Source organism: Anguilla anguilla, chromosome 13 (assembly GCF_013347855.1).
Source record: "Anguilla anguilla isolate fAngAng1 chromosome 13, fAngAng1.pri, whole genome shotgun sequence".
Classification (NCBI taxonomy): Eukaryota; Metazoa; Chordata; class Actinopteri; order Anguilliformes; family Anguillidae; genus Anguilla; species Anguilla anguilla.
In genome coordinates this window covers 40,462,872-40,490,197 of record NC_049213.1, presented here as the reverse complement: position 1 = coordinate 40,490,197, position 27,326 = coordinate 40,462,872, and the positions used below count along the sequence as shown (strand labels likewise).

The 27,326-nt window shown below is 51.7% G+C and overlaps 1 protein-coding gene across 1 annotated transcript in view; it reads right to left on the bottom strand.

Annotated features, from left to right (window-relative positions):
* tfeb (transcription factor EB) overlaps window positions 1–27,326 on the bottom strand; it is a 34,888-nt gene that overhangs the window by 6,672 nt on the left and 890 nt on the right. Inside the window, 5 exon segments of the mRNA XM_035388341.1 lie at window positions 1,823–1,915; window positions 4,515–4,629; window positions 4,631–4,779; window positions 8,057–8,326; window positions 15,563–15,645. Coding sequence (XP_035244232.1) covers window positions 1,823–1,915; window positions 4,515–4,629; window positions 4,631–4,779; window positions 8,057–8,263 — 564 coding nt within the window. The 5' untranslated portion in view covers window positions 8,264–8,326; window positions 15,563–15,645.

The following is a 27,326-nucleotide window of genomic DNA, read 5'->3' as shown; positions in this document are numbered from 1 at the left end:
GTAATCGAGGGTCATTTCAGAAAGCATATAGCTGGAAACACATAGCTCTGTTTAAGCAAACCTGTCAGTTCCCAAAGACACACAGACACACACACACACACACGCACACACACATGCACACACACACACATGCACACACGCGCACACACACACTCACACACGCACACACACACACACACACACACGCACACACAGACACACACACGTACACACACCCCAGAGTGAGTGGACAGGCAGCACACTGAGAGATTAGCGGACATAATGAGACACGATGGCTACAGGGCTAATCAATAACCAGCGTCACAGAATCTCTGGATAACTCGCTCACACACCGCTGCATAGACATTGCACAATGTAAAGAAAACAAACATCTGGTGGATGTAATCTGGTGTGGACCTGGGAGATGGGAGTCCTAACCTGCTCTATTCTGCAGCCGTGCTCTAAAGCAGTCAACAAAGAGAACTCTGACATCTCGCTGTTTGGAAACCTGTCCTTGCCAATTCAATAGCCCCAGACAAAGCTGAGCCCTGTCACATCGGGGCAAACATGCGACTCGAGCAGGAGAAAAGGTTTCCAGCAACCTTCAGGCTTAGTAAAAATATCTGCTGCAGTGAGTTTCAGCATTTGGGAGTAAAAAACATTCCAGTTAAATTCAATCTCTCAGTCACTGAAGAGGGCCGTGTGTTGTCTCTCTGAAAGGAACGGCATTCTCCAGCCTGTGGTGGGTTCTGATGAGGAGCCTCCTCTCCACGCACTGGCTGAGTTAAAACCCCTGCTCTGCTTACCAGCTGGATCGGCTCCCCGTCCAGAACCTCGAGGATGGCGAAGGTCTTTCCTGTCTCTTTCATTTTGCCTCAGACTGTCCCCGCGATGTGGACGGGCCTCCCTGCGCGACTCGGTCCTCTCCCTCCCCAGGCGGACTCTCCGCTGATGCTCCTAAACTCTCTTCTAACTGCCCCAGGCAGAAAAAGGTGAACTTTCCCCCCTGTAGACTTTCAACCTGTTTTTTCCTCCGCGATTCTCCTTCAGAAGTGCCCTGTAAACAGGTTGAACTCTAACTGGATGGAGCTTAATTGTTAATTTGATCGGAGGCCGTAAATAACCACAGATCAAAGTACTCGGGTTCGCTTCACAGACTGGGGGGGGGGGGGGCGGATGGGGGGGGGCATTCCTCAGCGGCATTCCGTCCCGAGATGTCTCTCATCTCTCCGCAGACCTTGCAGGGCCCGCTCTCTCTCTCTCTCTCTCTCTCTCTCTCTCTCTCTCTCTCGCTGGCTTTTTGCCTCAGAATCTTGTGCCAGTGGTATAAAGCACTTAAACACTTAGCGAGGAGGGCAGGCTTCCTGCGGATATTGGCTGAGCGCTGCTGCTCATTTCAGTGCGGATCAGAGGTTACCCAGCAGCCTCTGCGCGTGAAGCGGCTGCAAGCTGCTTTTCACCCGTCTGCATCTCAAATAAAATCAACTCCAAAAAAAAAAAACCCCCCAAAAAACCGCGCGACTCAATAAAGAAACCGCCCATGTGCTGTTGCTCAGCTCTGGTGTGAGAAACGGCTGCTTTCTAAGAGCGCTGCGGGGAAGCGGGACAAAGATCCTACTTGTCAGAAGCGTTTAAAAAAGAGAAAAACGTCAAATGAGAGATAACTTGGCCCGGCCCGGCTCGGTCACATGTGGCCTCTTGCACAACAGGAAGGTCTCACAATTACACCAAAATAGCCGCGCGCCGGGGGCATGAAGGAGGCCTTTCATTCTGCTTTTCCAGCGCCTAGCGCATGGCACACCCCACGCTGCGGGACACGCACGCCGCTGACGGGGTCACTCACTGTGTTTGGCATCTGAACCATGGGGTCAATGTACCCCTGCACGTCGTCGTAGCTGGACTGCAAACTGATGATGTCATCGATGACATCATCCATCTTGATGTGGTGGGGGGGGGGGAGAAATAATTTATATGTTTAGTAAGTGCACTGTCGCAAGGAGACAAAACATAAGACACTGCACAAAAAAAGTAGAATTACAGTTAGTGCCTCTATTGGCTCGTGATCTCCCAATAGGAAAGCAGATGTTCAGTCACAGTGAATGGGAGACTTTCAGCGGCCTGCTGACAGAGAAGCTACTTGGGAAACTCTGGAGTTTGTGGTGACCTGTTTATTTACCGCTCAGCCTGCAGAGCTTAGCGCCTCAGCTGGGCCGCCATGCAGCCGGCTGCAGGCGGAGAGCCAGGCGGGAACGCCGACGGGAACGCCGACGGGAACGCCGACGGGACCAAAGTCTGCCCCGCGCAGGAGCTTTAACTACACGCTGCTGCCCTGTCACTCTTTAAACCCTAATTACACTCGCCCCGGCTGTAATGGGGCAATTACACTCACCCCGGCTGTAATGGGGCAGTTACACTGGCCCCGGCTGTAATGGGGCAGTTACACTGGCCCCGGCTGTAATGGGGCAGTTACACTGTAATGGGGCAGTTACACTGGCCCCGGCTGTAATGGGGCAGTTACACTGGCCCTGCTGTAATGGGGCAGTTACACTCACCCCGGCTGTAATGGGGCAGTTACACTCACCCCGACTGTAATGGGGCAGTTACACTCGCCCCGGCTGTAATGGGGCAGTTACACTTCCCCGGCTGTAATGGGGCAGTTACACTCACCCTGCTGTAATGGGGCAGTTACACTGGCCCGGCTGTAATGGGGCAGTTACACTGGCCCCGGCTGTAATGGGGCAGTTACACTGGCCCCGGCTGTAATGGGGCAGTTACACTCACCCCGGCTGTAATGGGGCAGTTACACTGGCCCCGGCTGTAATGGGGCAGTTACACTGGCCCGGCTGTAATGGGGCAGTTACACTGTAATGGGGCAGTTACACTCACCACGGCTGTAATGGGGCAGTTACACTGGCCCGGCTGTAATGGGGCAGTTACACTGTAATGGGGCAGTTACACTCACCACGGCTGTAATGGGGCAGTTACACTCACCCCGGCTGTAATGGGGCAGTTACACTGGCCCCGGCTGTAATGGGGCAGTTACACTGGCCCGGCTGTAATGGGGCAGTTACACTGTAATGGGGCAGTTACACTCACCACGGCTGTAATGGGGCAGTTACACTGGCCCGGCTGTAATGGGGCAGTTACACTGTAATGGGGTAGTTACACTCACCACGGCTGTAATGGGGCAGTTACACTCACCACGGCTGTAATGGGGCAGTTACACTGGCCCGGCTGTAATGGGGCAGTTACACTGTAATGGGGCATTTACACTCACCCCGGCTGTAATGGGGCAGTTACACTCACCACGGCTGTAATGGGGCAGTTACACTGGCCCGGCTGTAATGGGGCAGTTACACTGTAATGGGGCAGTTACACTCACCCCGGCTGTAATGGGGCAGTTACACTCACCACGGCTGTAATGGGGCAGTTTACACTGGCCCGGCTGTAATGGGGCAGTTACACTGTAATGGGGCGGTTACACTGGCCCGGCTGTAATGGGGCAGTTACACTCACCACGGCTGTAATGGGGCAGTTACACTGGCCCGGCTGTAATGGGGCAGTTACACTGTAATGGGGCAGTTACACTCACCACGGCTGTAATGGGGCAGTTACACTCACCACGGCTGTAATGGGGCAGTTACACCACAGTGAAGGCGGAGTTAGCGCCGCAACCTTTGTGTGCGATCGAGTCTGAGATACCTGCGCTGAGGTCTGCGCAGCTGAGAGAGCTGTGAGCGGAACCGGGACTGGAATTCCCTCCGGAACGCCAGCCTGGAATGCCATCCGGAACGCCGACCGGAACGTTTGCATAACGCTGAGCTAACATTGTGACATCACAATTAGCTGCCGCACTGTTGCATTAATGTTCTGAGAATATACTTCCTTGCTGGTCGGTGTGTTTTCTGTTTATAGTGACAGTAACGTCAGCCACGGATAAGCGTACCTGTTACAGCCAAACACCTCATTTAGAAGCTAATACTGTGCCAAGAAAAGCTTTTAATGAACATTCTTTTTTTGTTTTTTGGAATATATTTAAACTTGGATTTGCTTACAGTGATGACTTCACTTTAGTTAGCTGTCCCCCTTTTTAAGACATTGTCATTTCATAATTTTTTATATCATTCACTATCATTCATTTCTCACAGATTAGACCCGCTGGATTGCACTGGCATGTTTAGTCCATCTAAATGGATGCTACAGACTGTCAGTAAAAGTTTTTATTCACATGTAATGGAAACCGTTTAGATTCCTGCTTCTGTGTCTGTGGCTATGCCTAACAGGACCTCAGCGTGTTCACACAGTGGTAATGATTGTTCAGTCAGAAATGCGATTCAGAGGCCAACATAAATTTGACCCTAAGGAGATTTTTTAAAATTATTTTTAGACCCATATGAACATTTGTCCTTCAGGTTAGCATCTCACAGCAGGCAGCTTGTTCTGAGGGATTATGGGAAGACAAGCGGATTTTTGCAGACAGAAATACCTCAGGGAGGGGGGGGTGGGGCGGGGGTTTGGGGGCGGGGGGGTCGTACCTCGTTCTCGCGGCCCCCGTTGCCGATGTCCAGCAGGGCCATGGGGCTGTTGGGGGTGCTGTTTCCCGAGGAGCCCATGAGCTGCTCGGCGCGGATGTGGGGCGAGGGCAGAGGGGGCGGGGCTGCGGGCGGCGGGGGGGGCGGGGGGGGGCGAGGGCTGTGTCGCCTGCTTGCTGGTGTAGGTGGCTGACAGGTACTCCTTCAGCTGCTGCCGCTGGGACTGGCGGATGTGGTAGTCTGTCGGGTTCTCCAGGTGCGTCTGTACCTGTGTGGGGGAGGGAGGGGGGGGGGGGGTAGAGAATTAGATTTATTTATTACACGGCTTTGTGGAATGCTCCATTCTGATTGGCCACTTCAGGCATTCTATGGTCCAATATTTCTGAATAACGACTGCTACTATGGGCAACAGAGTGCTTTAAAAAAGCTCCCACTTGAGGAGATGAAAGTGTCCTCTGATTGAGGGGGGTTTACTGAATGGCTTTTGTCCTTGGAGGGGGTGAGTGTGTTTGGTGGAACCCGGGGGAGCACTGCGCGTGCTGATCAGTGCTGCAGGCAGGTCGCAGCGTTTTTAGGTTTGATTTATAACCCCCCCCGCCCCCCCCCGGGCCGCCGGACCGCTATGTCCTGCCAGGTTGTGAGGCACTGTCATCGTACAGGATGTCCTGGATAGAGCACACGCTGTCTGCCAGTCACCCCCCCCCCCCCCCCCATGTGAGCCCCTGCCCCCGTTCCAGGCACAGACCCAAGCGCTTGTGTAACGTCAGGGTTTAAATCCGGCTGGTGGGGGGCTGGGTGGGGGGAGGGCTGGATTTTGGGGTAAGAGGTCATGCCAGATTGGCCTCATTCCTTCACATCAAAGCCAGGAAGAATTAAGAGAATTTTTTTTACTCTTTACAAGAATGCCCCCCCCCCCCCCCCAAAATAATCTTCTGAAAACTTCTAACCCTCAAACACGGTCTTGGAAAGCTGTCCATATGTGCCTATTTTCATTTAGTTTCCTTGGCATAGAAGGTGTGTGTGTGTGCTGGTATAGGCATGCCTGTGTGTGTGTGCGCACACACTTGTGTATGATGGGGTGGGGGTCCTGTATATTGCAGTGGGTGGGGTGCAATGGGGTGGGGGTGCTGTATATTGCAGTGGGTGGGGGTGCTGTATATTGCAGTGGGGGGGTGCTGTATATTGCAGTGGGGGGGTGCTGTATATTGCAGTGGGTGGGTGCTGTATATTGCAGTGGGTGGGGGTGCTGTATATTGCAGTGGGGGGGTGCTGTATATTGCAGTGGGTGGGGGTGCTGTATATTGCAGTGGGTGGGGGTGCTGTATATTGCAGTGGGTGGAGGTGCTGTATATTGCAGTGGGTGGGGGTGCTGTATATTGCAGTGGGGGGGTGCTGTATATTGCAGTGGGTGGGGGTGCTGTATATTGCAGTGGGTGGGGGTGCTGTATATTGCAGTGGGTGGGGGTGCAGTGGGTGGGGGTGCTGTATATTGCAGTGGGTGGAGGTGCTGTATATTGCAGTGGAGTGGGGGTACAGGGGGAGGGGTGTAGCGGGGTAGGGGTGCAGGTTGGCAGACTGTCTTATTCAGGGTGAAATTGCGGTGTTCTGATTCATGCGGCAGGCCTTTTGGACGCTGTATCTGCCTACATCTGCTCCAGCACAGAGTGCACTCCACACTGTATCTGGTTCCCTACATCTGCTCCAGCACAGAGTGCACTCCACACTGTATCTGCTTACCTACATCTGCTCCAGCACAGAGTGGACTCCACACTGTATCTGGTTCCCTACATCTGCTCCAGCACAGAGTGGATTACACGCTGTATCTGGTTCCCTACATCTGCTCCAGCACAGAGTGCACTCCACACTGTATCTGGTTCCCTACATCTGCTCCAGCACAGAGTGGACTCCACACTGTATCTGGTTCCCTACATCTGCTCCAGCACAGAGTGGACTCCACACTGTATCTGGTTCCCTACATCTGCTCCAGCACAGAGTGGACTCCACACTGTATCTGGTTCCCTACATCTGCTCCAGCACAGAGTGGATTACACACTGTATCTGGTTCCCTACATCTGCTCCAGCACAGAGTGGACTCCACACTGTATCTGGTTCCCTACATCTGCTCCAGCACAGAGTGGACTCCACACTGTATCTGGTTCCCTACATCTGCTCCAGCACAGAGTGGACTCCACACTGTATCTGGTTCCCTACATCTGCTCCAGCACAGAGTGGACTCCACACTGTATCTGGTTCCCTACATCTGCTCCAGCACAGAGTGGACTCCACACTGTATCTGGTTCCCTACATCTGCTCCAGCACAGAGTGGATTACACGCTGTTCTCCTAACACAGCACTGCTCCGCCCTGCTTTATCAGCCAAGCACACAAGGCTGCGCTCGCCACTGTTATTCCAGTTTTTATACAAGGAAGGAATTTTAGTGTTTAGTGTTCACAGTGCTGCTTGGGTTTGGGTGTGAGGGTGAGGACGCCAGGTCTGGGGGGGTTTGGGTGTGAGGGTGAGGACGCCAGGTCTGGGGGGGTTTGGGTGTGAGGGTGAGGACGCCAGGTCTGGGGGGGTTTGGGTGTGAGGGTGAGGACGCCAGGTCTGAGCGGGTTTGGGTGTGAGGGTGAGGACGCCAGGTCTGCGGGGGTTTGGGTGTGCGGGCGCCAGGTGTGACGTTGGGACACGCCCTGGTGCTGATCGTGTTGAGAGAGTCGCCTGCCGGGCTGATAAGAGCCTCACAGGCATCTGTGGAATCCCCTGAGAGACGTCACCCGCTCACAATAAACAAATAATCCTCTTTATCTCTCTACAGGGCGTGCGTGTGAGCGCCGGGTTTCTCCCTCTCTCTCTCCCTGTGTACCGCTCCCTCCCTCCCTCCCTCTCTCCCTGTGTACCGCTCCCTCCCTCCCTCCATCCCTCCCTCCCTCTCTCCCTGTGTACCGCTCCCTCCCTCCCTGTGTACCTCTCCCTCCCTCCCTCCCTCCCTCCCTCCCTCCCTGTGTACCGCTCCCTCCCTCCCTCCCTCCCTCCGAAACGCGCTCCACTTCCCGTCTGTTCCTGTGGCTTCTGGGGGGGGGGGGTGTGTGAGGGGATTATTGCGGGCCTGAGCTCCCTAATTTGAGCTCTGCATGGCCAGGGTGTATTCATCCTGTTAGGACCTACCGCTGCCCTGCCCCCCACTCACTGCCTCCCCCCCCCCTCCACTGCCCTGGTCAGATTTACTCCCCCTGCAGCTTCAGTCGCTCCTGGGGGGGGGGGGGGGGGGGGGGGGGGGGGGGGGGGGGCTGTTGTTGCTCAATTTAAATCTGCCTAAAGCATTTCCGCAACATACCCCCCCAACACACACACACACCTCCTCCTCCCATACACACATGCACACATACTCTCATGTGTATAAATAAACAGGCAGACACACAAGCATGCATGTACATGCTGTGCGTGCCAGAGCTAACAGGCAGACAGACAGACATACAGAGACAGACAGACAGACAGAGAGACAGACACACAGGCAGGCAGACAGACAGACACAGAGACAGACTCACCCTCAGCACCTCCACGGGGACCTGCATGGGCCCCTGAAAGTGTGGGGGGGCGTTGATGGCGGGGGTGGGGGGCCCCGGCATGCGGTGCTGCATGTAGCCCAGGGCTGCGGCCTGCTGCTGCTGCTGCTGCTGCCGCCGTTCCCGCTGCTCCTCCTGCTGCAGCTGGTCCCGCATCAGCTGCAGCCGCAGGCCGATCCGCGAGGCCATGGCGGGGGGGGCGTGGGGGGCGGGCTGCGAGCGGGGCGCAGTCCAGCCCGACGGCCGACGTCCCTGCGGGGGGGAAACCACACCGTCACAGCCAATCAAAGGCTAACGCTCAGATACACAGCCAATCAGACGCTTATACATAATCACACAGCCAATCAAATGCCCACACACAATCACACAGCCAATCAAACACTTATACATAACCATACAGCCAATCAAATGCCCACACATAATCACACAGCCAATCAAATGCCTGCACACAATCACACAGCCAATCAAATGCTTACAGTCACACAGCCAATCAGATGCTTACACAGTCACACAGCCAATCAAACACACACAGTCACACAGCCAATCAAACACTTACACACAGATACACAGCCAATCAGACGTTTACACACAGTCACGCAGCCAATCAAATGCTTATGCACAGATACACAGTCAATCAGATGCTTACACACAGTCATACAGCCAATCAAATGCTTAGTCACACAGCCAATCAAACGCTTACATTCTGGACCTGCTGCACCATGACTTTGCACGTTTAACTGGTGATATGCTCATGATCTCCTCAGTCCACATCGTAGCCACAGCCCCAGTCTCTGTGCTGTCCCCTGAGGTTAATATAGCGCCCCTCGGGCTGCGTGTGGGGAGGCTGAGCGTAAGCCCTAAAGGGGGGGGGAGCACGCGGGGGGAGGTCATGTGAGCGTCATGTGGCCCTGTTTGGGTTCACAGACTCATGTGAGCGGCCTTTCAGAGGGAACACCCCAAAACTAACCCATGCAGGGGATTCCCACTGCAAGAGTTCCCCTTTTCTCACTCACACACACACAGCCAGTTACACACACACACACAGCCAGTTATACACACACACACACACACACACAGCCACTTATACACACACACACACACAACATTTCCATTTAATTTCAATGTAAACACATATTCTGAAACACATGTTTGCATTACAATTGATGGAGGAAGTAAATTTTCCTCAGGTAATTTCCTTCAGCATTCAAACTGCATAGTGCTCAGCCACTCACACATTATCCCGCTTGCATAACTGCGATCAGACATGCATTTCAAGAAATAGATTTGCTTTATTGTGTTCATATTAGATGAACAAACATCCACTATTATTTGTTTCTTTAAAAAAATATTTTTTTTTTTTTTACATAAATTAGGGTTAGGGTTAGTTTCAACACATAGAACAGATTGTGTTGGCACGTATCCAATGAGTAATCGATTAACCCTTCCTTTACACATACAGGAGAGACAGAGAGAGAGAGACGTACAGGAGAGACCACATGCAGGAGAGACAGAGAGAGAGAGAGACGTACAGGAGAGACCACATGCAGGAGAGACAGAGAGAGAGAGAGACGTACAGGAGAGACCACATGCAGGAGAGACAGAGAGGGAGAGAGACCATGTACAGGAAAGACCATATGCAGGAGAGACAGAGAGAGAGAGACGTACAGGAGAGACCACATGCAGGAGAGACAGAGAGAGAGAGAGACGTACAGGAGAGCCCACGTACAGGAGAGACAGAGAGGGAGAGACGTACAGGAGAGACCACATGCAGGAGAGACAGAGAGAGAGAGAGACGTACAGGAGAGACCACATGCAGGAGAGACAGAGAGAGAGAGAGACGTACAGGAGAGACCACATGCAGGAGAGACAGAGAGAGAGAGAGACGTACAGGAGAGACCACATGCAGGAGAGACAGAGAGAGAGAGAGACGTACAGGAGAGACCACATGCAGGAGAGACAGAGAGAGAGAGAGACGTACAGGAGAGACCACATGCAGGAGAGACAGAGAGAGAGACCACATGCAGGAGAGACAGAGAGAGAGAGAGACCATGTACAGGAGAGACCACATGCAGGAGAGACAGAGAGAGAGAGACGTACAGGAGAGACCACATGCAGGAGAGACAGAAAGAGAGAGAGAGAGACCATGTACAGGAGAGACCACATGCAGGAGAGACAGACAGAGAGAGAGACGTACAGGGTGTGGAGAGGGGACTCTTCTCTCCACTGAAACGCATGTTGTGTGCAGGGGGCTGTCCAGAGAAAAGCTCTTATTGTTGCAGGAGGTACAATAAGAGGCCGAGCTCCTATTGAGCTGCAGCACAGCGCTGATCAGGCCACAGAGCGGCTCAGCTGCACAGTCCACACACAGCGCGCTTTGTGGCTTCAGCCGAGCGCCAAACACTTTCGGGCTTTGTCACCGCACCCCCCCACCCCCCCACCATGCCCGATCCCCCCCACCCCCACCCCACAGCTGGCCAGATTCACTGTACATCAGCACACTCTTATATCACCATAATATTACACACAGGATTATGTAATGATCATAATCATTCTGAATATTAACTGTTCCTGTAAAATAATAATAATATTAATATGACAGTGTTGATTAGGGAGGCCTTGTGGTGCAGTGCGTAGGGCAGCCTGTTCTCCACACGTATGAACCCCCCCCCCCCCCCCCCCCCCCCACACCACGGTGCTTTGAGCTCTGAACCCATGCCTGTCTGTAACCCCTCTCTGCTTCCCCCCGTTTGCATAAAGAGGGAAATACAGGAGGAGTTTGGCCTGTCCACTCTCCTTACAAATAACAGCAGCTCTTAGAGCTGTTTCTAACAATGAATACAAATCATGAGACAAAAAACCTCCTATTCTGTATGCCTTTCACATGAACAACAATAATACTAGTAATGAATAAGCCTGTATTTACTATAATAATAGAAACAAAACCAAAAAGAATAATATAAAAACATACACATGTCTCTAGTTAAAATGCATGTGAAAGTTGGAAATGGCGGTGTTTTAAAAATAACCAGGCCCACACACACGGCGGGTAACCAGGCTACACACATCGGGTAACCAGGGTAACCAGGCCCACACACACAGCGGGTAACCAGGCTACACGCATCGGGTAACCAGGGTAACCAGGCCTACACACATCGGGTAACCAGGGTAACCAGGCCCACACACACGGCGGGTAACCAGGGTAACCAGGCCTACACACATCGGGTAACCAGGGTAACCAGGCCTACACACATCGGGTAACCAGGGTAACCAGGCTACACACATCGGTTAACCAGGGTAACCAGGCCCACACACACGGTGGATAACCAGGCTACACACATCGGGTGACCAGGCTACACACATCGGGTAACCAGGCTACACACATCGGTTAACCAGGGTAACCAGGCCCACACACACGGTGGATAACCAGGCTACACACATCGGGTGACCAGGCTACACACATCGGGTAACCAGGCTACACACATCGGGTGACCAGGGTAACCAGGCCCACACACACGGTGGATAACCAGGCTACACACATCGGGTAACCAGGGTACACACATCAGGTAACCAGGGTAACCAGGCCACACACACCATGGATAACCAGGCTACACACATCGGGTAACCAGGGTAACCAGGCCACACACACCATGGATAACCAGGCTACACACATCGGGTAACCAGGGTAACCAGGCCACACACACCATGGGTAACCAGGCTACATACATCGGGTAACCACGCCACACGCACGGCGGGTAACCAGGGTAACCAGGCCACACGCACGGTGGGTAACCAGGGTAACCAGGCCACGCGCACGGTGGGTAACCAGGGTAACCAGGCTACACACAGCGAGTAAAACAGGCTGCACAGGGTGCAAAGACCCTGGAATGGCCGGCAGGGTATTTATAAACATGGTAAATAATCTCAAAGCCAGGGAAGGTGTTGATTAGGTCTCCAAATTGACTGTGGGGGCCAGGAATCCCCCCCCATGCCTCTGCTGGCGGCCTTCCCTCTGGGGCTGGGACACTGTGGTCCCAACTGCTCCCGGCCAGCCTTCGCGCTGACCGCACCCCCCTCCCCCCGGATAAATGCCAGGCATACACTGCAGTGCACATGCATTTATTACACGGCCGTGGTACAGAGTGTCCATTGTGGGCCCAGTGAGTGATGTCACAGCAGCTAGGGATCAAAGCTGGGAGAGGGAGGCCTGACTGGCCCGTGCGGCTGGGGGGGGCCTAGGGCAGAGGGCCTATCCCCCTCAAACACAGCCGCTTAATGCCCTAAAGCTGCCGCTGCAGCAGAGTGCATTGTGGGAAATCTGCAGCAGTGAGTCAGAACTCAGGAGGGTATTTCCGTGCATGAATGGGGAACGGCTCACTGACCCTGTGCTGTTGTGATGGGGTGTGTTTGGGACGGTGTGCATTTGGGACAGGGTGCGTTGGGGACACTGTGTTTGGGATGGGGTGTGTTTGGGACGGTGTGCGTTTGGGACAGGGTGTGTTTGGGATGGGGTATGTTTGGGACAGAGTGTGTTTGGGACGGTGTTTGTTTGGGACAGGGTGCATTTGGGACAGTGTGTGTTTGGGACAGGGTGCGCTGGGGACGGGGTGTGTTTGAGACAGGGTGCATTGGGGACAGGGTGTGTTTGGGATGGGGTGTGTTTGGGACAGGGTACGTTGGGGACGGGGTGTGTTTGGGATGGTGTGCATTTCAGACAGGGTGTGTTTGGGACAGCGTGTGCATGGGACAGGGTGCATTTGGGAGGCTCCACCCTGAAGACACTGTGAGTGACAGCTACAGGAGGAGAGCTCAGCGTGTAGAACAGTCTGTTTCAGCTTCACAAGTCCAAAGTTTTAAAAAGGGGATATGGGTGTTTGTGTGTCTGTGGGGGGGGCAGGGTGTCCCCTGTGAGTTGATTGCCTTGCCCCCCGCCTCACTTCCTCTTTCTGACATGCCCACACAGGTGCTTCCTGTGAAGGTGGGGGGGTGGGGGGAGGGGTTGTAAAAGCAGGTGACTGCATAAATGGTCCTGCCCCGGCACTGGGGGGGTGTCAGTTTGTACCAGTGTACACCTTGCTGTTACCCACAAACTACTACACTACTACTACTACACTCAAACCAGTGTATCTAGTTTCATGTACACAGGAACATAAGTCTACTGAAGAACAGCCTTAAAATATAGAAAGCTGAGAGTCTTACTGGTACCAACATCGGCGAATAGACCAATGGGCCCACAGGTATATGAAATACTGTTAGCTTTAGCCAGAGCGCTTCAGCCTGCTCCTGTGTCTAATTTGAACAGCACGTAGAGGCAGATCTGTGGAAGGGTGACCCATTTCCAGGTGGGAAATGTCCTTTTGCTTCCCTGATGATGCGGATCTTCACCACCTCCCTCCCACACCCCGGGGGTCACACAGTCATTCATGGTGTCCGCGGTCTGTGTGTCCCAGGATCCTGTGTGTCTCTCTCTAAGAGTGAGGATTGTGTCCCAGGATCCTGTGTGTCTCTCTCTAAGAGTGAGGACTGTGTCCCAGGGTCCTGTGTGTCTCTCTCTAAGAGTGAGGATTGTGTCCCAGGATCCTGTGTGTCTCTCTCTAAGAGTGAGGACTGTGTCCCAGGATCCTGTGTGTCTCTCTCTAAGAGTGAGGATTGTGTCCCAGGATCCTGTGTGTCTCTCTCTAAGAGTGAGGACTGCGCACCAGCGTGCTTGAGCTCAGACACTTCAGATTCTCTCTCAGTATAAACGCTTCCAAGCCAGAGGAGATGAAATGGTGCTATAACTGTGCCTTTACCCCCCCCCCCCCCCCCCCCCCCAGGCATGTGCTGCTACCCCTCAGCTCTCAGGCATGGCAGGTATTCAGCCCTGACCCAAATATCCCCCCCCCCCCCCCCCCACGACAGCTCCTCCCAGAACACCCTGCACGCCTGGCCCACACCCACCCCGTCATCAGGTCCCCACCAATCAGCTTTGAGCAGCAGCGCTAGGTTCGGCTCTGGTCAGACTGACCGTTCCCTCACCTCTCCCTCACACCGTCTGTTACCGAGTAAAACCCAAACATGACACAGAGAGAAAATAAACCCTATGGACACGGCCGGGCCCTGTCCCAGTGCAGCAGCTCTTCTGTCTGGGGAAATGAAATGCGTTCAGAAACACACACCTCCTCTTTGCCCACTTATTCAGGCTTGATTGCACTGACCCTGGTTTTCGCTTTTTTTTGGAAAGAGCTGTTCAGAGGTTATAAAGTTTAGTTTTCCCACGCTGATACAGGGGAAAGAATCTCTTATCGAAATGTATGATGAAAATCTGAATTCATCACTGTATTTGAGTATGACAGGAAAAGCCAGCTGTGCGTTGCGACTTTGGCATGGAGAGAAACGGCGTATCTCTTATGGGACGTGACGCAAAGCCGCGGGCCCTTCCTGTACGCACGCCCTCCAGTGACTGCGTTCAGTCCCCCGCGCGCGTGCCAGGCGTTCTCTAAAGCTCAGCCAATCACCACTGGGCAGGCCAGGACACAGGACGGACGATTGGCCAATGGCGGCTGTTCCAGGTGACTCAGCCAATGAGCTGCCACCACGCACAGGTCATTTTGGGTCAGACCCAATGGGGATCCACCTGAGAGAAATCTGGTGGCCGCACATGCTCAGTGCGAGCTTAAACCTGCTCTAAACTCCGACCTGCTAACACTGGCAGCACACACGATGGCTGCAGGACCCAGTGGCTGTAGTGCAGTGGGGGGGGGGGAGGGGGGGTGAATGGTGGAGGGAGGGAGGGAGGGAGGAAGAGGTTTCTCTTCAGCCGACATCAGTTCCAGACTGCTGGAAATCTTAATCCCTCATGGGGAACACTGAGAATAGCAGCCTGCAGCTGTAAGGGCTTTCCTGTGACCTCTGTACCCCTTTATCTGTGTGTGTGTATATAACTGGCTGTGTGTGTGTGTGTGTGTGCATGCATTGCACATCGTGTAACCAGCCCTGCTCTCCCGCATTCACCCTCCTGACCCCAGTGTGGTCGTTAGCAATCTGCGCTAACAACAGTTCTTTTGACGGTGTCACCCTGGGGTCAGTGCGCTTTGTTAAAGCAACACACCAGAGCATTCTAACAACACTAACACCGAGCACTAACGTTTCACACTAACACACGTTGAGCCTGTCCTGTTCAACACTGGAGTTAATGTGATATAGACTTGGGGAACGGGGTGAATTCGGAAGGGTTGGATAGTACAGAGAGGGGTTGGATAGTACAGTGAGGGGTTGGATAGTACAGAGAGGGGTTGGATAGTACAGTGAGGGGTTGGATAGTACCGTGAAGGGGTTGATAGTACCATGAGGTGAATCCATGCTGTTAAAATGTTCACTGAGAGGGGAACCAGCAAGCCATGTAGTGAGAAACATAGAGATGGACACAGCTGTGGGCTGGGCTCTCTCTTTTAGAGATGTTCTCCCCACTGCCCCCCCTCCCTCCCCCCCTCCACGAGGACAGACAATTACCTCTTTGTGTGAAAAGTGCTGAAAGTGAACTGGGAGTCTTCCACCACACGCTGGTCTCTACATCTCCGAGCCCCCAACACAGCCTGCAGCACAGACACACACAGAGCATCATCAGTTACCAGTTAACACAACAACCCACAGAGAGCATCATCAGTTACCCATTACCACAACAACTCACAGAGAGCATCATCAGCTCCAGGGAAGGGGTTTCATTAGGCACAGGAAGTGAGCACCTGACTCCGACCTCTCAGAGGCAGGTTAATTCTGTGTGGTGCACACTGGGACCTTCTCTGCAGTTTGTGAAACGAGCCTCAGGTGGGCACCTGAATGACTCACTCACAGAGAGGACCGTAAGGATGGCGATGCCCCAGTGGGCAGGACAACACCGCTGGTGATATCTCAGGCTAGCCTGCTTCTTGATTATTCCTGATGAGTTCAGGGGTAACTTCAGGGTTACTTTTCAGGGAAGTTTCTTCTTTGTTTTAATTGCAGATACCCAGTAATATCATGGTTACTTTAAAAGTTCAAAAGGGGTTCATCTACATAATATGAAATTATGAATGGTTATCTCATGGTTCAACAGCTGACTGGCAGGTTTTGTTTCTGTCCAAATCGCGAGCAGAGCCAATCAGGTCCTCTACAGAGCGAGCACAGCCAATCGGATCCTCCATAGAGTGAGACCAGCCGATCAAATCCTCCAGAGAGCAAGCAGAGCCAATGAGATCGTCCAGAGAGCGAGCACAGCCAATCAGATCCTCCAGAGAGCAAGCAGAGCCAATCAGATCCTCCAGAGAGCAAGCACAGCCAATCAGATCCTCCAGAGAGCGAGCACAGCCAATCAGATCCTCCAGAGAGCGAGCACAGCCAATCAGATTTCCCCCACACACACTCGCACACTCAAACACATAAACACACACACACACACTCATAAGCAAACACACGTACAAACACAAACACACAAGCACACACACACTTTTACTTGTACACAGACAAACCGATGGACACAAACACATGCACAAGCTTGATTGCACATCAACAATGCACACACTCTTGCACACACACACACACACACACAAACTGACAAATACAAACACACACTGACGCATGCACACACACACACACACAAACTAACACATGCACATACACACTGAAGCATGCACATTCACACACACTGATGTAATCATGCACACACACTGAAATAAGCATACACACACACACACTGACGTAAGCATGCACACGCACTGACGCATGCACACACACACACACACACACACACACACTGACGTAAGCATGCACACACACACACTGACGTAAGCACGCACACACACTAATGCATGCATGCACGCACGCACACACAAACACTGACGCATGCACACACACACACACACACTGACGCATACACACACACACACACTGACGTAAGCACGCACACACACACACTGACGCATGCACACACACACACTGACGTAAGCACACACACACACTGACGCATGCACGCACACACACACACTGACGCATGCACACACACACACTGACGTAAGCACGCACACACACACTGATGCAAGCTGCATGAGTGCGCTCACGCACATTCACCAGCGCTGGAACAAGCACCCACGTGCTGACGTACACGTGCGGCAGAAAGTGGGGCCCTCATGCCGGGGGGGGGCGGGAGTCTGGCTCCTCTCTGGGACTGAATGTACACTCAGGGAAGCTGCCGCCCCTGCCATCGCTTGGCATAGCTTGGCATCAGTCGGCATGGCTTGGCATGGCTGCAGTCACAACGCTTATGATTCCACAAACAGCAACAGCACAGAGCCCACGGCATGTTGGAGTCTGACTCTGCGTTCACACAGCGAGAAACTCGGGTGACGGGTCGCTCAGGTTTGCTAGGCTGAGGGAGGGGCAGGAGCCTCCCGCTTTATCTCTTAGCGGGCTCGTGCAGCTACATATTACTGAAGAGAAATAACGGCGTCATCAAAGACGCATATCTGCCATATAGCCACAAATCATCTCCCTTCGTTTCTATAGTCATGTCAGACACTGATAAATATTTGTTATTGCTATCTCACTAGCCATATAGCTCTCTATATCACTCTCACTTGTTAGCCACTTAGCTAGCGATCTCTCTATCTCCCTCTCACTAGCCATATAGCTCTCTATATCACTCTCACTTGTTAGCTGCCTAGCCAGCAACCTCTCTGTCCCTCTCACTAGCTGGCTAGTGATCTCTCTATATCTCTCTCACTAGTTCGCAAGCGAGTTGAAACTGCCGTCCAAGTGTCATTTTCAGATGCTTATCCCTGCACTCTTTTTTAGCTGTTCGTCCATTTTTCCTCACTGAGCGGAACAATAATTTGCAAAATGGTGTCATATGGGTTGGAGAAATAGGAAGCCCAAAACGCTGATAAACTCGCTCTGTGAACGCACCGTGAGAGTTATCCAAACCAGGGAGCCTACTTCTGCCTATAGCAGGGAGCCATAGAGCCTGGCAGGGAGCCGTAGAGCCTGATTCTGCCTGCAGCAGGGAGCCGTAGAGCCTGATTCAGTGTCTAGCAGGGAGCCGTAGAGCCTGATTCTGCCTACAGCAGTGAGCTGTACCAGCAGGAGAAAGACTGCTCAGCGCCCCCCCCCCCCCCCCATACACAGCCTGGGGGGGGCAGCCCGCAGACAGACAGGCACAACGCTAAGCTTCTGGCCCGTTACTCACTCCAGCCGCACCTCCACGCTCATTAGCTATCGGGAGGAATGTGAGCTTCGACCGCAGGCGCACAGAGCGGCGCATAAACCGCCCAATCCGATCTTAAACGGCTCGGTGAGTAAGCTGCAGCTCGCAGTGCGGAGAGGGGGAGAGAGAGAGAGAGAGAGAGAGAGAGAGAGAGAGAGAGAGAGAGAGAGAGAGAGAGAGAGAGAGAGAGAGAGAGAGAGAGAGAGAGAGAGAGAGAGAGAGAGAGAGAGAGAGAGAGAGAGAGAGAGAGAGAGAGAGAGAGAGAGAGAGAGAGAGAGAGAGAGAGAGAGAGAGAGAGAGAGAGAGAGAGAGAGAGAGAGAGAGAGAGAGAGAGAGAGAGAGAGAGAGAGAGAGAGAGAGAGAGAGAGAGAGAGAGAGAGAGAGAGAGAGAGAGAGAGAGAGAGAGAGAGAGAGAGAGAGAGAGAGAGAGAGAGAGAGAGAGAGAGAGAGAGAGAGAGAGAGAGAGAGAGAGAGAGAGAGAGAGAGAGCACTTCCCCGAGGCACTGATACTCAGAGCCCTGTTTGTGTGCACAGTGACCTTGAAGAGAACACGAGGAATATTCCTTTCTGCCATTTTGCAAGCCCTTGGAAAACAGCAGAGAGAGAGACAGTGGACAGAGTTTAACACGGGAGCTTACTGCTGCAGACGGACTCTGATGGGCTCCAATATCTTCTACGTATCACAGCCCTAAGCCCGTTTTCCCCGTTTAAAAACAACCGCGAAACCTCCAGTATCACCTCAGCGCCAGACCAAGCTTCCTGCAGACACGTTCCTCTCGTGTGTAATGCAGCCTTAGTCCCTGTGCACCTCACTGCTGGCAGGACCCACCAACGCACGAGCATGAGCTCTGTGTGAGGAGGACTCTGGCATTTACATGCATACAATCGGGTTTTCGATAAGATTAACTAAGTACTTTGGTTTCGTCTGGGACTGTAACTGAATTTTAAACTGCTTTTCACTGCTGACTTTAAAAGTCCCAAAAGCGGAGATTGAAGGGACAGATACAGGGTTCAGTTCAGGACTGTAGCAGGTGAAATCACAGACCCATGGTGTTCCTAGCTAACTCTGTAAAATCCAGCTTCCTTATGGCATTTCTGACCGTTTCTCTCTTTAAATAAGGACACACGCAGGTCAGGTGGCTGGTGCTTGCGTCGTCCTTCTGATTGGCTCTGAAGAGGTTTGGTTTTTCAGCATCGGCTAAAAGACACTTTGCGTGTGAGAAGCCCCATCACAGAAGCGAGGGGTGCGTGATCTATGACTAACACATTTCCTGTGAATAAGCAGGTCAAAGTGACATCTGTTACCAAGCAGTCAATGAGCACAGTCCACTGGCAAACAGCAAATCCAAAAAGAGACCACTGCTTGCGAAATGCGCTTTTAAGGAACAGTAACGAGCACATTACCACTGGTGCCCAGCTGTTGAAATTTCATTGGGCTAAAGTTAAAAATGAGTTAAAAATTCAATCTCCTTAAGTTGAACTATTTTCTTAATCGATGTTCTTTAATAATACTGTGGTGAGCCATTATCTATCATTATCTGACAGTAACTTCCAAACTGCTTACCTGCACCTCAGAGATCTGTTCGTATGAGAGACCGGTTCACGTTCACTCCAAGGTACCAGCTAAAGACCCCATACAGACTGAAGACCCACCTCTTCAGGCTGCACCTCTCTCCATCCCTCCCTTCCCCCCTGTAAATGACTAAACTTAGGGTTGTAACTAGGCAGCTGTTTCATAGGTTACTTAGTTGATGCGCCTGTCTTAACGACTACTTGTATTTTTATTTATTTTTATTTTTCCATAGATTGCGTTGTTGCCGTTCTCGTTGTTAGTGTTAATCAGTTTAACCATCAGGGTCCAAGTTGAACTATGCGGTTGTTCCCTGTACTTGGACCGGTACTTCTCTCTAGGGGTTTCGTCATACTTGTTCCTGGTTATGGTTATACACTTTGTTGTACGTCGCTCTGGATAAGAGTGTCTGCCAAATGCCTGTAATGTAATGTAATGTAATACAGCTCTTCACTCAAACTCACTTATCTGAGTAACTGTTACGTTTGTCAGCACTGTATCTTTCTTTACGGATCTCATCCAGCTGCCCTCGGTGCCGATTTCTAACTCCACGGGGAGGTGTTCCCTCGTTCTCCTCGCTCGTGTTTCCGCTGTCTTGCGTTCACCACGGGGATGACCTCAAACCACACAGCTTCACTAATATTTTCACCGTGATGTGGCACGAGGAGTAAGGGGAATGAGATTCAGTGGCCTTATACAGACAGGCTCCACAGCCAATCACCTGTGAGCAGGGAGATCTCCATGACAGCCGTGGTGATTGGAACACATGTTAATTAGGACAGTGAGACACAGCTGGCCCCAGCACACCCCAATGAGACAAGCTACTGCAATTCAGCATCTCCCTGCACCTCCCTGCTGCTCCCTGCACCTCCCTACATCTCCATGCACCTCCCTGCTGCTCCCTGCACCTCCCTGCACCTCCCTGCTGCTCCCTGCACCTCCCTACATCTCCCTGCTGCTCCCTGCACCTCCCTGCTGCTCCCAGCACCTCCCTACATCTCCCTGCTGCTCCCTCCACCTCCCTGCTGCTCCCAGCATCTCCCTGCACCTCCCTACATCTCCCTGCTGCTCCCTGCACCTCCCTGCAGCTACCAGCACCTCCAAGCGTCTCCCTGCACCTCCCTGCTGCTCCCTGCATCTCCCAGCGTCTCCCTGCACCTCCCTGTGTCTCCCTGCACCTCCCAGCATCTCCCTGCTGCTCCCTGCACCTCCCTGCTGCTACCAGCACCTCCCAGCGTCTCCCTGCACATCCCTGCATCTCCCTGTGTCTCCCTGCACCTCCCAGCATCTCCCTGCACCTCCCTGCTGCTCCCCGCATCTCCCAGCGTCTCCCTGCACCTCCCTACATCTCCCTGCACCTCCCTGCTGCTCCCAGCATCTCCCTGCACCTCCCTGCTGCTCCCTGCATCTCCCTGCGTCTCCCTGCATCTCCCTGTCTCCCCCTGCATCTCCCTGCACCTCCCTGCTGCTCCCTGCACCTCCCTACATCTCCCTGCACCTCCCTGCTGCTCCCTGCATCTCCCTGTGTCTCCCTGCATCTCCCTGCACCTCCACAGACCAGCATGTAGAACGCAAAGTGCTTTCTGAACCATCGCTCAGTGCAGAATGACCCCAGCAGATCAGCATGTCTATCTGAGTCAGCCAGGGAATGCTGCTCATATTCCTGATTCAGTAATGGAAGCCAGCTTCAACACTATCAGTGCACGTTATCCCAATTACAAGTAGATTCCAATTACTTGGAATTTATTCAAATGCATGAAATGGACTAATACAATACATATTAGAGACAGCATATACACACTCACACACATACACACAGTGTGTGTGCAGGAATGTGTGTGTGGCAGTCTGTACAGTCGGGTCGGTGTAGCAGTGTGTGTTGCAGTGTTTCAGTCTATGGAGGCTGAAACAGACTCTTTTTTCATTGGTCAGAACAGCTGTGTGACTGTTCCCCGGGGCCCGCGGAGGGGGCGGGGTTAGTGACCAAGAGGCCGTGCGCTCGTGACAACAGGCCCTGGAAACGCCATGGAAACGCAGGGGATGTTTCTGGGCTCAGACCCCACACACTAACCCTAACCCTAACCCCACACCCTAACGAGCCGCTTTAGCCGTCAGTGAAACACCGCGACATAAACAACGTCCCGGAGAAGGAAGCTGAGATTTGACGCATTTTGCAAGCGGACAATTGCAGCAATCTCTCTTTTAGAAACCCCGCGGACCAGAAGTGCAATCACCCTCACGGTTTACTGGGGAGGGGGACGTGGAAAAGCAAACGGCAAAAACGCTGTCACACGAGAGCCTCTTTAGGGAGATACTGTGGATGGCAGTGGGAATTCTGGGATTTCTTTAGTGAGATTCTGTAGGTGGAAATGGGAATTCTGGGATTTCTTTAGTGAGATTCTGTCATTGGAAGTGGGAATTCTGGGATTTCTTTAGTGAGATTCTGTAGGTGGAAATGGGAATTCTGGGATTTCTTTAGTGAGATTTCGTAGGCGGAAGTAGGTATTCTGGGATTTCTTTAGTGAGATTTTGTAGGCGGAAGTAGGTATTCTGGGATTTCTTTTGTGAGATTCTGTCACTGGAAGTGGGAATTCTGGGATTCCTTAGTGAGATTCTGTTGGTGGAAGAGGGAATTCTGGGCTGAGTGGTCCCTGATCTCTGCCAATGGGGTGATGAAACGGAAGATTCTGCGTGAGCTGTGGAGTGGGACTGGCTCCAGCGCAAACAGCCCCAGTATGGAGGCGGGATTCCCGTCCGTTTACACAGGATTCCAGGTCCCTGGCTGCCTGGGGGCCGAGCCGGGGGCCGAGCCGGGGGCTGTTTGCTTTGAAGTATGCGGAGTATGGCAGCCTTTGGCCTCTCTGGCCTGTGGGTTGACTGAGAGGAGGGGACGGTGGGGGGGGGGGCCAGGTGGGGGCGGGGGGGTTGAGATGTTCTAGAAACTCCGTCACCAACCTGGAAGGAAACACTGAGCACTATGGCTACCTGAGGGGAATTTACAGGGGAAGGCAGGTGTGTGGGCAGCGACCGCATGGACTGGGACTGGAGCAAAGCGCCTCGGGTGCTTTTAGTCATGCCTGTGAGTTTTCGTTTTTTTAACAGTGGTATGTTTTATGCAGACATTCCATTGCCGGTATGCAGTCCTGTAAATACGTCTGAAAGCGTAAATAACAGTAATTGTTGTAGCCTCCAGAAATCTACTCACAGTATTTACAAGAACAAATCCTCTTACCCGATCAGCATGTCAATATGGAACAGCAGAATGATGCACATTCCTACAGCTTACAGGGAACTCCACCTTCTGCCACTGCAAACCCGACTCTCTCTAGAGCGCTGGTTCTTCAACTTTTTAATCACTGGAACCAAACTTTAAGAATGTGTGATGCACTCAGCTATAACATGCAGCTCTGATGCATGTTACGTCTGTAGTACCTACTCTACGTCTGTAGTTCCTGCACTGCATCTGTAGTACCTTCTCTACGTCTGTAGTTCCTGCGCTGCATCTGTAGTACCTTCTCTACGTCTGTAGTTCCTGCGCTGCGTCTGTAGTTCCTGCTCTGCAACTGTAGTACCTGACAGAGCTGGGGGGGGGGATGTGGTCAGGACTCATGACTAGTGCATCATGGGGGAAAGAGGCCTTTTGGGTCAGGAGTCATGACCAGTGCATCATGGGGGAAAAGAGGCCTTTTGGTCAGGACTCATGACCAGTGCATCATGGGAGAAAGAGGCCTTTTGGTCAGGACTCATGACCAGTGAGTGCATCATGGGAGAAAACCACAGAATATAAGTCTGAAATAGATCAAGCCTGCAGCTCTTCAACAAATTCACTTTTTCTTCCACCTCTTATTTTAGGATATATATAATAAATATAATATATATCATCGACTGATAAGGTCAGCATGCCAGCACACACAGAGAGAAATAGATCTGAGAGAAAAACATCTCCAACATTTTCCAGTTTCCTGCACATGTATTTGGGGGAAAATGGGTTTAAAACAGAATTTCTATGAGACCACAACATTAAAGTGGCACTTAATAATGAACCTAGCAATGTCTAGCACTTCCTTTTTCAAAAGAAAGTACTATTAAAACCACAAATAAGAAAAGTAAGCAGCAAACTTTACTTCCACCGCTGCTCCTACTATGACTGCCACCCCACTGTTGCTAATAAACCAGCAGGAACAACACTGCTACAGTGAGGCTAAGCTCTTGCTGCGCTAACACTGCTACAATGAGGCTAAGCTACTGCTGCGCTGACTCAAACCAGGCTTACACTGCTACAGTGAGGCTAAGCTCCTGCTTCACTGATTCAAACCAGGCTAACACTGCTGCAGTGAGGCTAAGCTACTGCTTCGCTGACTCAAACCAGACTAACACTGCTACAGTGAGGCTAAGCTACTGCTTCGCTGACTCAAACCAGGCTAACACTGCTGCAGTGAGGCTAAGCTACTGCTGCGCTGACTTAAACCAGACTAACACTGCTGCAGTGAGGCTAAGCTACTGCTGCGCTGACTCAAACCAGGCTAACACTGCTACAGTGAGGCTAAGCTACTGCTGCGCTGACTTAAACCAGACTAACACTGCTGCAGTGAGGCTAAGCTACTGCTTCGCTGACTCAAACCAGGCTAACACTGCTACAGTGAGGCTAAGCTCCTGCTTCACTGACTCAAACCAGGCTAACACTGCTACAGTGAGGCTAAGCTACTGCTGCGCTGACTTAAACCAGGCTAACACTGCTACAGTGAGGCTAAGCTCCTGCTTCACTGACTCAAACCAGGCTAACACTGCTACAGTGAGGCTAAGCTCCTGCTTCACTGACTCAAACCAGGCTAACACTGCTACAGTGAGGCTAAGCTACTGCTTCGCTGACTCAAACCAGGCTAACACTGCTGCAGTGAGGCTAAGCTACTGCTTCGCTGACTCAAACCAGGCTAACACTGCTACAGTGAGGCTAAGCTACTGCTTCGCTGACTCAAACCAGGCTATTTTTGTCACTTCTCTGGGTGGGGGAAACTCGTATTCTGGCCTATATTTTGCATTTTTATAAAGAGAATGTCCCCCCCCCCCCCCCCCCCCCCCCCAGTGCACCTGTCAGGTTTCAAGCCTTAGGACACAGAGTCTCCACGCTCCACCACCTCCGTGCATCTGTTTATAGGGCCCCAGTGGAAACGGTACAGGGGGAAACAATATCAGGTTGCACGTTTATAGAACAGAGGGCCAAATTTTAAAACGGCAGCTTTCCAGCCAGCACAGAACGTTTCGGGAACACCTGGGAAAGACGGTTATGGACATATTGTTCCAGGCAAGAGTGTTGCTGACAGACCTGTGTGTAGAATTCACTGGCAGTTACTGTAAAAATTTAGGCCTAGCTTCCCCAAAGGTCTCCTGAACATTGTTAACTTCCCTGAAAACATAACTGTGAAACAGAATCTAAGTGTTACTGCAGCGTTCCCAGTGACCTAAGAATGACATTCAAAGGACACCCAAGAAGCCAGATAAATTTACTTGTTTACTGACTGGTTACAGTATGTTGTGGATACCAGAAATAGTTAGCTAGGCTTATTCTGTGACACACATAATGTATATAATATTTAAAAGGTCCATTGAACATGCAGGAAAAACATGATTCCATTCTATTAAATGCTCTAATATCCAAGTGTCCGTTTTGACTCCCAGCTAAATGGAAAATAACTTCCTTAAATAAACTTGTCAACCATGATGTGTGGTCTATAATGCACACTACCGTGTGAGGTGTAATCTCTTATCAAGATGTTCTTGAATTGAATATCTGTTCGGAGGCAGCCAGTCGCATCCAAACAAACAGGCTTGTCATCTACCATCAGTGGCTCTTTCACATTTTGAACTTAAATCGAACTTGTCAGCTCATGCAATAGAAAGACACTGCAGCAGGAGCTATGACTGGACTGTGCTAATCTTTTTTAAGAATCGCAGAACTGAGATGAGATACTCGGTGAACAGTAGCACGCGCCGATCTAATCGCACCTCTTCCTGGCACACGCCATTGCCTTGCACGTCAATGTTATTTTACATTCTCGAGATAAGGCAAAAAAAGAAAAAATGAAGTAAAATCACCACATTAAGATAGCTACAATCCACCGGTGACAGGGTCTGGGTAGCATTCCGCATGTGACACCTTCAGCAAGTTTAATGGGCAAATGTCAGGCTCGCGCTGGATTAGTCCGACAGCAGAAAGTGTCAGGAGACGGGGGCCGACGCGAAAGGCGAATCCTCTGAAGTGACTCAAGGTGATTCTCGCCATCAGAACACGCCACACGCGCTCGGAAGAGACGAGCGTTCGGCAGTGTCGAGCAGGCATTTCGCGCTCAATATCCGTACCTCAGAATCGTAAAGAATGACAGGCATGCTTTAACTGCGGTTTGAATACCAGCGACTGTATCAGACAACTGCGGTTTCAATAACAGCGACTGTACTACGGATGACAGTATTTGTGTATTTTAAGACCGACTGAGAGCAAGTATGCTGGCTTTGGATCATGCTTGTGAAATACGGATTTTAAATTCAAGTCGGGCAAGTAAGGTATTTGAATAATAGTGTGAAAGTGCATTTGCCAAGACAGGCCTAAATTTGATAAATTTGTTTCAGTCCCAGGTTGGACAGTACTTTTGTGTCGTTGGGCAAGTTTTTAAATCTGAATTTCCTCATTAAAATATGCAATTGTGTAAATGGACAGTTTAAGCCTCTCTGGATACGGGAGGAAGCAAATAAATTATGTAAACAGATTAAGATATCGGGAAAATTGACAAAATCTCCGATTTTAATCTTCTTGCAGAAATTAGTTGGGTTACAAAATTCAGCAATTCAAGATTATTCATCGGATGCATAACTTGCAGTAATATTATTTGAGTATGGATAGGTTCGCTTAGTGCGCAAGGCTGTAGGCTTAGTCATAAAACGTTTCGCGAATCTCTATTTATTTCTGTTTGTAGGCTAATAATAATAAACATGCGTTCCAGACAACATGACACCACAGACAGCTGACTTTGCTAATCTTTTTCCGATGATGCAAATGTACAGTCACACTGCTCCGTGCTGGACAGTCCACCATACAGTGGTGGCGGCGCGCGGCGCACGAACCCAAAGTAAATACGAACTGCCACCATCGCAGCTATGAAGTCATTTTCAGATGCCATCTTGAGCGCGGTTAAAAATAGCGTGTCGGCTCTATTTACGTTGTGTGTAAATAGACAACACACTATGGACAGGAGAATAGGGGCCTACCGGCGATCAGTCACAAGTCTGACTTCGCTCGGTCGATTCGCTTGTGTCCAGGGCTTTCCAGCAAACTTAGCGTTACGCAACCAGCCAGTCAACGCAGCTACCAGGTGCACAACCTACACGGGACAAAACAGCCACAGCGCAAGCGGCGAGCGTTATTAGCCTAATTAAGCTACAACGTCGCAGCAAACTTATTAGTTATATGAATGGCT